We start from the raw sequence: 13,882 nt of genomic DNA, 5'->3' as shown, positions 1-13,882 counted from the left end.
TTTTGTTTTGATTTGTTTATGTTTTATATACTGCAATTATGTTTTCTGGATATTCTATATCTCATATACAATGTTTCATTTTCATTTATATAGGTAGAGGCCTCGTATAAGCCCCTTGGGCTTTTTTGCCTCAGCCTAGCACCCTACCCTTCTCATATTTATATGTTCACTATGCTGTTTTTTATACTGTGCTGAATAAATAAATACAAATACAAGTGATAGTCTGGCTGGCTACGTGAGGCTAACTGTTCTTGTGCCCAGAGGCTTTAAAAATCCCCCTGCTGTGGGGAGGTCTGGTGTGTGTGTAGAGGTCTGCTGTGGGGAGGTCTGGTGTGTGTGTGTAGAGGTCTGCTGTGTAGAGGTCTGCTGTGGGGAGGTCTGGTGTGTGTGTAGAGGTCAGCTGGCGTGTCGAGTGGGCTGTGACTGTCTATAAAGAACACGTGCCTGCCCGCCACACATGCACGCAAATGCACAAAGTAACTGTGTGTGTGTGGAGGACAACAGACAGCGAAGCGTTGGTGAACACACACACGCGCACACACACACACACACACACACACACAATCAGGCATGATCAGACACATTCACACACACACACAGTCACACACACACACACACACACACACACACACACACACACACACACACACACACACACACACACACACACACACACACACACACACACACACACAATACAGCATTGAAAAACCAATCACCTCCCTGTTAGTAGCCACCAGACTATTTTATTGGATTATAATGCCCTAAATGTGTGTGTGTGTGTGTGTGTGTGTGTGTGTGTGTGTGTGTGTGTGTGTGTGTGTGTGTGTGTGTGTGCTCGTGTGTGTGTGTGTGTGTGCGTGCGTGCGTGCGTGCGTGCGCGGCTTTGTCCCGTTATCTCCCTTCCACACAATTTAAGCTCTGCAGGGCACTTCAAACAGTGTGTGTGTGTGTGTGTGTGTTGCATGCACGTGTGCACCTGCGCGTGTGTGTGTGTGTGTGGCTGTGGGAGCGGGGGTTGTACCATAGGGAAATGGGGTTGTGATTTCAGACCAAATGAAGCCACATCAAACAGGCCAGATCAAAGAGCGTCTCCCCTATGACATCACAGCGCCTCGCTATGCCATGCCCCTCCCCCTCTTTTACATTCCTCTTTCTTCAATCTTTCATTCCATGGTATTATTCACTATGGTACAGTAACATTTCTATTCGTGATTCTTCCTTGGTTTATTTCTTACTTTTTAAGCTCCTACGTTTTGTTTTTGCATGACCTTGCTACAATGCTATACATCGATGTCCAAATAACTATTTCACACCTGTGTGAAATGAGCGGTGCAACTGTACCGTGCGGGGGTCCCCGGGGGGTCCCCGGGACATCCAGACCCCCAGGAACGTGCCCGGGTGCTGGCTGCTCCCAGTGGCTGTCAAGTGCTTTGTGCGTGCGTGTCACGTGTGTGTGTGTGTTTGGGGGGTTAGGTATACGTGGGGATTGGTGCAATGGAGCATAGTCCGGCGTCCCATTCCCAATAATACTAATTACTAACCCTAACCGCACGCATAAGCCACGTTTGAGTCTTAACCAGCCACGTATGTCAGACTTAAGGGCCTTTCAAACGGGAAGCGAGGAACGCACAGTCGCACACGTTGCCTGGATCAACGACACCGTCTGCTACAGGTCTGTTGAAGAGGTCGCAACAACGTAAATATGCTTGCGTTGTCGCATTGCAAAAACGCAGGTCTCATTGAAAATGAACTATAGGTGCATTATATCGCTATCACGTTTTAAAGGCCCTAACGCTACAACACCTGCCCCCGCGCTTTGCAGGAAGGTGATGGGGTGGATAATATGAGAGAGAGAGAGAGAGAGAGAGAGAGAGAGAGAAAGATGATGAAGGAAAGGAGATGAAGGGCTTAGTCTAAAATGCTATAGATGCATACATTTTGCAATTCAAGCAGAGATGAGTCACTGCATGAATTAGGTAGACATGCTGAATTTTAAGAGTGCAACCAAGTACTGTACGATTGCACATTAGTGTATGAATATGTTACAACTTACAATCCATGAATGAAAGCTGTACGTCGATATATATTATTATAGTAAATTATTGATTTTTGCACCCATAGGGGCGACTGTGGCTCAGGAGGTAGAGCAGGTCGTCCAATGATCCATGGGTCGGCGGTTCGAATCCCGGCTCCTCCTGTCTACATGTCGAAGTGTCCTTGGGCAAGACACTGAACCCCAAATTGCTCCCGATGTGCTGGTTGGTACCTTGCATGGCTTCCGCTGCAATCAGTGTATGAATGTGTGTGTAAAGCGCCTTGGATAAAGGTTTACCATTTCCCCTACAATATATGCATGCATGTGTCCTATGTTGGTGAAACAGCATAGAGATGTAGACGTTAGTTATTGTACTCAACCAGACATCCTCCCTCAGTCTCTACTTTTCACCTCTGCCTTCACTTACGGAAAATACAAATAGCCTATATACAGCACTTAATGGGCCACTTCACCCCCTTTTGCAACCAGATCAGAAAACTATGTTTGGGAGACAATAAACACTTTCCTGGGGTTTTTTTATGTGGTTAATTTGTGTTTTTAGATATTCTAGTATTTCAATGTGTCTGTGATGTCATGGACACTGGTCTCAGTGCTGGATTACTACAATGACCATAATGCTTTGCTGCACTCACCCCACCTTATGGAGAGGGAGAGAGAGAGGGCTGGCTTACTGAGACAACATCTGCCACCACAGTGGAGGATATGTGTGGTGTGTTTCTAAGCAGTGCTCTGTATGTTTTCCCAGTGCTCCTATCCAGTGTTGAGGATATGTGTGGTGTGTTTCTAAGCAGTGCTCTGTATGTTTTCCCAGTGCTCCTATCCAGTGTTGAGGATATGTGTGGTGTGTTTCTAAGCAGTGCTCTGTATGTTTTCCCAGTGCTCCTATCCAGTGTTGAGGATATGTGTGGTGTGTTTCTAAGCAGTGCTCTGTATGTTTTCCCAGTGCTCCTATCCAGTGTTGAGGATATGTGTGGTGTGTTTCTAAGCAGTGCTCTGTATGTTTTCCCAGTGCTCCTATCCAGTGTTGAGGATATGTGTGGTGTGTTTCTAAGCAGTGCTCTGTATGTTTTCCCAGTGCTCCTATCCAGTGTTGAGGATATGTGTGGTGTGTTTCTAAGCAGTGCTCTGTGTGTTTTCCCAGTGCTCCTATCCAGTGTGGGAGGACTTCAGTGCCAAGGCCACCAAGCTCCACTCCCAGCTCCGGTAAGCCCAAACAACTAACAACAGCTTCCAGTTGTGTGCAGTGTCCTGTAGATTGTCATTTAGAATTAAATGTGATGTCTGTGACATCAGCAATCCAATATCTCGACCATCTGACACTAAAGTAAATCTCTGCCTTGTCCCCACAGGACCACGGTTCTGGCTGCTGTGGCCTTCCTGGATGCCTTTCAGAAGGTGGCAGACATGGCCACCAATACAAGAGGTAGGACAAGCTTGTGTGTGTGTGTGTGTGTGTGTGTGTATGGGGCATAGTGTGTGTGTGTGTGTGTGTGTGTGTGTGTGTGTGTGTGTGTGTGTGTCTGTGTGTCTGTGCGTGCGTGCGTGTCTCTGCGTGTCTCTGCATGCATGCGTGTGTTTGAAGGGTGCTAGCCCCTCCAACGCCTGGCTTTGTGTGTGCCCCCCCCGTAACGTGGCACCCAAGTTTATGGACTTTGTGCGTGCACCCAAAGGTGCCCATCATTTCACACAAGTGTGATTTTCTTTTGGGGGCTATAATATGCTTTGCGTTAGTTGTGCTCAGTTTGAGTGTAATGTGCCTTCTAGAATGGCAACACAAACAGGAATCCCATTAAGTCGGGAGCGATGTTTATCAAGCAGCCTGCTAAGTTCTACTTTCACTGATGAAAGGGCTTCCAACAGCCCTAAAGCTTCGTTCTGTCCCGGACTTCAAAGCATTTATCAAGCACTGTTTAAAGGGATCGAGATGAGTGATGTATCCCCTAGCCTAGAAAAGTCTGATAAACATAAAGCCTATTTTTACAGTAAGCTGAGATCTGTGTTAAAACGGATCTCACCCTAGTCCTTTTTCCTTTTCTTCCGCATTGCTGCTTTGTACAATAATGTAAACATTAATAGCTGAGTCAACATGTGAGTAGTAGCCTATAGCAGAAATAATTCAGGAAACAAGTATGTTTTTACACATTCATTTATCTTTTTACACAACGTGGCTGTGTACACTATTTATTGACAACTTGATAACGTTTATGGAGACTTGCTCCATTAGCTGAGATTGTTGGACATATCTGTTAAAGATGGAGTGCCACGATTTTTGTATTTTTCTAGTTTTTCATGTGTCTATGAGGTGAACAGTACTTTATATACACCCTGGTGTGTTTTTAATGTGCAATGATGTCAAACCTAATATAACTGTGTTACAGCTGTCAAATATACATTACCACACCACACCACACATTACCAGTTCACAGCAGAGCAGACGTCCATTAGATTGTTTTCCGTTAGCTTGGAAGCAATAGATTTCACATTGGGTCCTCAGGATTAATCAAGGAAACCACAAACCAGCCATATAGTCTACCTGCTCTGCTGTCCAGCTGCTTTGCTGTTCTCAAGGAATCCAGGTTGTGTTTCTTTCAGTGGTCGGGCTTTGATTCAGAGTGTAGTGTGCATTCTTGTTTGGGTTAGGGTTAGGGTTAGGGCTAAGGCTGTAACGGCAAGAATTAGAAGTAACTGTTTGTGTATGTTGCCATGTCCGGCTATCACAAGCAACTTGGGCTTGTTTTCATATAAGTAACTTGCAGGGGAGATGTGGTTGGCTTGACCAGTGGTTCATGTGAAGGACCCTCAGATTAATATGTTGTTAAAAGGGTTGGTGTTGTTGAAACATTTTCATAAACATTCAAGACAATATTTGTGACTTGTTTTCGTGGACCTTTTGCTGAAACTCAGAGTCACATACATGCATACTAATTCCGATGTCAGAAAATCTCACGGTATGGAAAGGCTTCCCGAACTATGGTTCGGAGAGTCAGGACATGCACTCATGGTTCTGAGGAAAAGTTCTAGAACCGCCCTTTCCGAAGAAAATGTCGGAGGATCGGAAGGAGTATGTACCGTACTAAACATGGGGGTTCTCTCCTCCCATTGTGACTTATTTGGTGCAGCTGTCTGGCCGTGTGTGTGTGTGTGTGTGTGTGTGTGTGTGTGTGTGTGTGTGTGTGTGCGCGCGCTTGGCCCCCCAGGTGGGGTCCTAGAGGACGATACAGGAAGAGACTCGTGCTGCTTTTTTACAGGCCAGACAGGAAATCACCAAAGCTCTGTCAGCTCATTACAGATGCCACTGCCACACACACACACACACACACACAGGCACACGCACGCACACACACACACGCACACACACGCGTACACACGCATACTCATACACGTGCACGCAAACTAGAATGTGCTTGTTTGGTCATGAAGGAAGGAATTGATGTAGGCACTAGTATAGCACACTGTGAGCTTGAGAGACTCCACTCTCTTATTACAGTACAGACAGACAATGGTTGTGTCTCTGTGTGGAGGCAGACGTGACAGCCCCAATAATGATGCCCTCTGTCTTCCTTAGTGTGCTTCTGACAAATGATTACAGTGGCGTGTGTGTGTGTGTGTGTGTGTGTGTGTGTGTGTGTGTGTGTGTGTGTGTGTGTGTGTGTGTGTGTGTGTGTGAGACACTCAGGACCAAAGGGTACTGATGATGCCATGCTCTGTTCTTGTACAGCTGCAAGTATTAAACATAATTGGTTCTGAGCCTCCGCTGACTGCTTACTTTCTCTTGTTGACTTCCTCTCTCTCTCTCTCTGTCTCTCTCTCTGTCTCTCTCTCTCTTTCTGTCTCTCTCTCGCTCTCTTTCTCTCTCTGTCTCAGTCTCTCTCTCTGTCTCTCTTCTCCCTTCCTCCGTCTCTATCTCTCTTTCTCTGTTTATGTATCTCTCTCTCTCACTCTCTCTCTCTGGAGCCTTGGAGGAAATCCATAGAGGACGTTTACAGGGAGAAAGAGAAAGGGAGAGACAATGATTTCTTTTTTCAAGCATGACACAGCAGGGGGTACAGAGGAGTACAGAACAGGGAATATGGGACGGAAATGAATCATGCAGTAGTACATCACCCCATTCATTGTGGAAGATTTTCCAGTGTTTCCTAAAATTGGACGCAAGTTGAGTTTGAAATGGAAGACAGCAAACGCAAGCAAGAGTAATTTGATGTGTGCGTGTGCCTGTGTGTGCTTTGTGTGTTCTCTCGTGTGCGTGTGTGTGTGGGAGAGATAATATGTTGATACCTAAGAATTTGAGTGCACTTTAAGGTTACAAATGAACTTTAATCAAGAGGATGATGCATCTTGGGGGCCATAAGGCTCAATGGACCTCCTGGCCCTATTTCCTACCTCGAGCTACTTTGTAAATAATGTCAAGCTCAAAGTTCTTCTACCCCCCAAGAAAGTAGGGCAGTTTTGCACTTTCTATGGGGGCCAACGTGTGTGGGTGTGTGTGTGTGTGTGTGTGTGTGTGTGTCTGTGTCTGACTGAGAGAGAGTAAGTGTGTGTGTGTGTGTGTGTGTGTGTGTGTGTGTGTGTGTGTGTGTGTGTGTGTGTGTGTGTGTGTGTGTGTGTGTGTGTGTGTGTGTGTGTGTGTGTGTGTGTGAGAGAGACAACAAACCACAGAAAAACGGAAGCACATAAACAAACCTACAACAGTCCTTCACCCCTGATGTGGGTAGGAGACTGCTGTGTGTGTGTGTGTGTGTGTGTGTTTAATAACCTGTTCTGTCTTTAATTTAGCAGCGTTTTACTACTCTTCTTCGTCTTCATCCTCGCCTCAGACACACAGCTGGATCATCTTAACGTACATGCTCCTGCATGCACGCACGCACGCACGCACGCATGCACGCATGCACACACTCACACACACACACACACACACACACACACACACACACACACACACACACACACACACACACACACACACACACACACACACACATAGCAGGGCTCTTGTGAGGCGGTTTACACTGTTAAAGTAGGCCTACAATTTTACATTTAAAGTAGGCCTACAATTTTACATGAACAATATGGATAATATGTATGTATTTGTATAAAACCTAAACCATTGCTTCAGAAATGGATTTAAAATTGCATAATTTAGCAGAACGTACATCCTAATGTCTGTCATCATTCAATAGGCATTTAGTACACAGGTTTCTCAGTTGTATTATCAACAACACAACTAGGAAATAGGAATTTGAGTTACAAGGTAATTTCTTTACATGACTGTCCTAAATACTGTAGTTCATATTTGCAATGAATCACCGCTCAAAATAGCTGAGAATGAGGAGTCACACTGCCTCCACTGCAAACAGAGACTGTCATATTCAGGTGCTGTCTACACGAGGACGTAGTCCGTGTTACCCACACAGAGACTGTCATATTCAGGTGCTGTCTACACGAGGACGTAGTCCGTGTTACCCAAACAGAGACTGTCATATTCAGGTGCTGTCTACACAAGGACGTAGTCCGTGTTACCCAAACAGAGACTGTCATATTCAGGTGCTGTCTACACGAGGACGTAGTCTGTGTTACCCAAACAGAGACTGCCATATTCAGGTGCTGTCTACACGAGGACGTAGTCCGCGTTACCCAAACAGAGACTGTCATATTCAGGTGCTGTCTACACGAGGACGTAGTCTGTGTTACCCAAACAGAGACTGTCATATTCAGGTGCTGTCTACACGAGGAAGTAGTCTGTGTTACCCAAACAGAGACTGCCATATTCAGGTGCTGTCTACACGAGGACGTAGTCCGCGTTACCCAAACAGAGACTGTCATATTCAGGTGCTGTCTACACGAGGACGTAGTCCGTGTTACCCACACAAGTACACGGAGACAGCGTTTTGGGGCACTTTTCTTCTTTTAACCCATTCTGACCTGAGATCAGATTCATATGAGGTTTCCACTGGACACACACTGGTTCTGATTAACCCATTCTGACCTGAGATCAGATTCTAAAAATGTCAGTCGTTCTTCGATTTTTCGAAAAATAGCAGACCTACAAGCTCGTAGCGCGCCACTCGGTGGCGCGCTATGAGCTTGTAGATCTGCTATTTTTCAATAGCTAAAGCATAACATGATGCTAACACCAAAATGGGTTCCCGGTCAGAATGGGTTATACCTGGCTCCCAGAGTGACAAACTTCGTGTCGTCTCCGTGTGTACAACAAATGCCGTATCTTCCCTGAGCCGGTGACGTCATAGTCCCCTCGCCCCCTCACGTCACCAGGCTTTCCACCTCCAAAGGAAAAAGATGACGGTGTCCATGATGAGACAAGAGTAAAACTTATTTTTGATTTGGCGACCTCCTCCTGCTAACTGGCTAACTTCATGATAGCTTACCTAGCAGAGTCCTGACTGCTTGTTGCTGCTCTAATCTGCTTAAGCACTTCTCTCTGGGGAGTTTGCTCATATGTCGATCAAAGTTATGTGTCATGTTATTTAAAAGGCTACTGACATGTAGATTAGTATAAGTATATATCTAATGATAGCACACATCCACCGCTGTCAATCCATCTGCCCATGCATGTTGATATCTGTCTTGTCTTGTCTTCCTCTCTCTATTTGTGGCTTTATGGCGGCTACAGCACCACCTACAGTCCTTTGCTGTGTGTTTGCCGGAGTAAGTGTGGACGCTATTAAGTTTGAGAACGGTTACATACTTGTGCGGGTAACAGCCCAAGCCGTTCTTGGATGGAAAGGGTCTCAGATTCAAGGCAGACAGTGTGTACACGTATTCAATACACAATGTCTGCCTTGAATCTGAATTCAAGGCAGACAGTCAATACACTGTATTGACTCAGGAGGTTGACTATAGGAAACATTCATGGTCAGTTGAGCATGAGAGAGAGCATACTAGCACCAAGTCAGAAAATTAAGAGCGTGTCTTCTGTCAAGACAGAAGGAACTGGACAGTAGTCTGTTGTGGAGGATTATTATAGTGTGTGTGTGTGTGTGTGTGTGTGTGTGTGTGTGTGTGTGTGTGTGTGTGTGTGTGTGTGTGTGTGTGTGTGTGTGTGTGTGTGTGTGTGTGTGTGTGTGTGTGTGTGTGTGTGTGTGTGTGTGTGCGTGTGCAGGAAATAGGGGGAGAGAGATGAGGATTGACACGCAGAAAAGGTCGTCAAACCCGCTGGATTAGCAGCCTAGGTGCCCGGACCGCTAGGTCGGCCCGGCCCGTGACATATATATAATTATTAATATAACTTATCAATGTAATATTGTTATGCAACATTGTCAATTCACCATTACTCTTGTTCATATGCAGACAAAGTGTTGTGAACGTGCACAAACTATTGTGGTGCACAAAATATTTCCCCAAGGTCGGCAGGTTTGGATCTGCTGGATCACTGTATGTCCCCGAAGCCAATCACAGATGAGAGGGATCACACATTTATGAGCACGGTTGCCAAGCAACAAGGAGAGACTGTGTGTGTGTGTGTGTGTGTGTGTGTGTGTGTGTGTGTGTGTGTGTGTGTGAGAGAGAGAAAATAGCCATGTTGTTGCCAAGTGGAGTGGGGGAAATCTGAGCAAGATACGTGGCTGCGTTTCATAGATAGCATGCCATTCATGGTTGAAGAGCACTAGTAATGTAGCATACATTCTGTCACGCAAGGAAAGGTGCATTTATAGACCCCCACGCCACAAGGAGCCATGGCCAGTCAGTTGTGTAAGAGGCTAGAGCTGAATCTCTGTCGTGAATCATTGAGCTAAATGTTACTGTACTGACCTGCAATAATACCCAGTGTTGATTTAAACAGCACATTCTGATTTAGCTTTAGTCATAATATTTTGAATAAAATTCCATTCTAGTCTTAGTCTCTAGTTTTATGGTCGATGATTGATTTCGGTTGACTAAAATCCACAGTTGATTTTGTCGACTAAAATGTATTTTGGCGGTTGTGTGGCGGGCCTTGATTGGCTGATTTTACACTTGGTTGCATGCTGAAAATAGCTGATCTACAAGCTTTATACAGCGCATCGTCAACGCAAGGCCTGTGGTTAACCCATTCTGGACGGGAAATGGGTTAAATACGCGGCGGCGGCGGCCAATTACATATAGTTTTTGGGGTCCTTGACATGAAAACCTTTTTAGAACCACTGACATAGAAACAGGTTTTTCTGAAAACTGTCAGGATTTAGAATAGAAGACATTTGTAGAATCTTTTCTCAGGTCAAAATGGGTTAACATAAGCCTGAGAGAGTTTCCTTCTATGACATAAATTACACCCGTCGTCTCCACCGTGAATTCCGAGCCGCTATGTGCTTTTTATAGCGTGTGCTTCTCAGCCAAGTCATGTAGCACGGGGTTCCTGTATCTACAGTATGCTAGGGTTGTCCTCCACTAAATGAATGATTCATTGACTAATTGTCATGTAAATGTGTCGACTAATCGATTAATTGATTTACCAAACAACGTATCTGTACATTTTGTTTACCACATGCATTAAGCCTGCAGTGTCTGATGTAAAACCTTAACTTAACTATTTTTTTCCCAAGTCACGTATACGGACTTGGGGAAAAAATAGTTGACGCTAGGTGGCGTCATATCCCAAGTCCGTATATATATACGTACCCCAACGTATACTCTATATCAGTGGTAACCAACCTTTTCAAGCCCAAGAGCCCATTTTATTCCCAATTGTAAGCCAAGATCTACCACTAAAACGTGTTAGAAAAAACACTTGTTTTTTTGCTATTTCTGACAGGCTCAATGCATGTGCACACATCCACACAAAGACTAAAGCTTAAATTAGAATAAATACTTATAGTAAGTTATATTATCAATGTCAAATAATATTAAGACAAATTAGAAATAATTAGTATTAGAAATATTTTGTTTCTCATTTCAATGAATATTCACATTGGCAGATGTTCAAATGACATAGGCATAACATGACCATATATATTTGCACAGATATGGTGACATACTCTCAGGGTCAGCCCACCTTTAATGAGACTGCTGTGACTGAACTTTATCTGCAAGCGTTTTGAAATCATATTTAGTGATTGCCAGTCTGAGGGTGTCATTAAGATGTGAGTCAGTCATACGAGTTCTATTTTCTAGATTCTAGATTTTATTATTTTCATTTGTGAAAAGGCCATTCTCTGCTCACAAGATACCAAAATTCCTTCTCTTTAGCTCTGACCTGCAGGTGACAGTCACTTACTAATCCAATAATCTCCATTTAAATATCTGAAGTTAATGCAAACACATCCTGCATTTTATCGGACAGCAGTTCAATGACAGTAGGCTCAGTAAAGAGGAAAGGAAAGCAGCTACTTGACTCATGCGTTGTACTTCAACAAGTTTTCATATTTCATATTTTTTGCTCTATGTGTGCATGTGTACATAATTCAAACTGTAGCGTTGATTATTGTCACGGACAGAAGTCATTCTTTCCCTTTGCATATGCATATGCCCTGGAGTGCACTCGCCTATTAGTTTGCATTGCAGACTGGTATATTCAGTATATTTTTCTCATTTTTATATTTTTGTTGTTGCTGCGCAGCAGTTGAAGAGAACGCAACTATGCATTCCTTTAAGCAACACAACTTCTGCAGCTGCATCCATATGTTTAGAATTTGCATCAATGATCAAATCCCAATAATAAAAAATATAACAACGAACAACGAAAACTGAAGTAGCAGCGGCGCTATCGGCTAGTAGTCCCAACTCTGTGTCTGCAGCCTGTCACGAGCCCGTAATGAACGCACGTTGTTCCGTATTTTAATGTCGGGTCGGAGAATAAATACAGTATGAATGACGGCGGGATTTATTTGACAACTCTGTCCTGCTTTCTTCACGAGAAGAGAAGAGCGCTCACAGCTGCTAATATGGTAGCAGCCCTGTGGCTGACCTGTCAGTTCTCTTTACGGCATGACGTAGTGTAGAATAGTTGAGATGTGAACCTGGGTCTGGGAAGCTCAGAGCTGCAGCCATTGGCTCATGATACGAGCACACGACCAATGGGACAGATCATTCAGTGTTGCTAAGATACCACCACCCCACCACACACGCACACACACCCTTGGACGATGGGGTCTATTCTCAAACTCAGAGCCACAGCGCTCTGCTCAAAATTAATTTGCATGTGACGAGCGGCACTGACATTATTCCAATGGGTCTGTCTGACACTTCGCGATCGACTGGAAACGTTCCCGCGAGCTACCGGTAGATCGCGAACCCCCGGTTGGTTACCCCTGCTCTATATAATGGTTGATGCCTATGGAAGCCTTTAACATTGGTCCGGTTCCTATAGCAACGCCCCACCGTTCCAACTATGGGATTGCAAATATATTCACAGTGCAAAGCATTTGAAAGGAGGATTCTTGGATCGCTGTCCTTGGTGGATTTTCTGCCATCCACATTTCGGATTTAATTTGTGCCTTTGTACCGCGACGCTGTACTCTGACTCTTTAAAGTGAACGTGTATGCTGGCCCCTGGAACTGGGGTTTATGCTAAAAGCTAGCGGTAGAGATAGAGTGTGCCCCTAATAATGTTATGCTATTTCGAAGGGAGAAATAACTTTTTGAATGGTGTCTGCACTTTAGAGTAGTAATACAGAGCTGCTTCACTTGCACTTGCACAACATGCACATCAAGTTGCTTAATTTCCTCTCAAACTACTCACCTATACTATCCACAGCAAAACATGTGAACAGGAGGCCACTCTGATATTAGACACTATATTAAATGCGATTGGTTAAAACCAGCATCTGTGGAGTGATGTTTTTGTTTTTAAGCAAGATAACTTGAGAGATATGGGGAGATAACTCCCCATGGCCTGATGGAAGGGAAAGGAACTGGTTGGAATAGCGTGTTCCTTCCACGCGCTACCTCCTACTGGGGAAGCTCCTGCCTGTCAGGTGATTAGAAGTGGCATGCTCACTCCTTATGCATTTAGGAAGCATGAACTCAGTTCGGGGCTCTCCCCAGGCTGGCAGAGGGACAGGATTATAGTTTAGGCAATTGGCACCGGGTGAAAAAATGGGATTAAAAAAATAATAAAAAGATACCTTGAGAAGAGGTGGGCATTTTTGTATTAAACATGGAGAGAATGATCAGTAGATCACATTCAAGGTCAAGTTCATAATTGGGTATGGATGGGTGGATTTTCATGAAATGCTGTGGGAATGATCAGTAGGCGGTCCCAAAGAGATGATTAACTTGCGGGTCTAAAATGTCAAGGTCACATGCAGTCAAGAGACATTGAACAAGAGATGTGTCCGGGGCAGCCGTAGAGCATCGCAGTCCCACCCCCTTTCATGACGACGACCGGCCCAGGAAATAATTCCCCATTCATTTTTCTCATAGACATTTCAAAAAGTATTTATTTAAAGACCTTTAAAGCCGTGGACAAAGCCAACTCGGATTGTGACAAATCATGACAACAAACACAATTACACATTACAAAGAAGAAAAACAACAAAAAATGTGTTGTACCCTGCCCTTTTTTTAATTATAATTATTTGTTCGGCCCAAAGTATTGTGTTTGTTGTCATGATTTGTTACCATCCGAGTTGGCTTTGTTCAAGGCTTACAGATCTTTAAATAAATACTTTTTGAAATGTCTATGGGGAATTATTTCATGAAAGGGAGCAGGAATTGCAACGCTGAGTGGTTAGTGAACCCGCCTGGGAGCCAGAGCCCCTGGTTGTCACAGGTACGATTCCAGGCCAGGCCAGCAATGCCGATGTGCGTTCGTTCATTCTATATTTTTCTATATCCCCACAGACATTAGATTGTCTTAATTGATCCAAAATCCATTGCAAAGAATCCATG

At 44.4% G+C, this 13,882-nt stretch overlaps 1 protein-coding gene across 4 annotated transcripts in view; it reads left to right on the top strand.

Moving 5' to 3' along the window:
* Positions 1-13,882, top strand: part of mtss1lb (MTSS I-BAR domain containing 2b) — a 79,142-nt gene that overhangs the window by 14,666 nt on the left and 50,594 nt on the right. For all 4 annotated transcript variants that reach the window (XM_080764291.1, XM_080764290.1, XM_080764289.1 and 1 more), the window contains exons 2-3: positions 3,201-3,262; positions 3,409-3,482. In XM_080764291.1, the coding sequence (XP_080620417.1) occupies positions 3,201-3,262; positions 3,409-3,482 (136 nt within the window). The remainder of the gene's footprint in view (positions 1-3,200; positions 3,263-3,408; positions 3,483-13,882) is intronic.

Source organism: Protomyctophum bolini, assembly GCF_963924005.1.
Source record: "Protomyctophum bolini genome assembly, chromosome: 1".
Classification (NCBI taxonomy): domain Eukaryota; kingdom Metazoa; phylum Chordata; class Actinopteri; order Myctophiformes; family Myctophidae; genus Protomyctophum; species Protomyctophum bolini.
The sequence above is the reverse complement of the archived record's forward strand: the minus strand, read 5'-3'. Positions and strand labels throughout refer to the sequence as shown.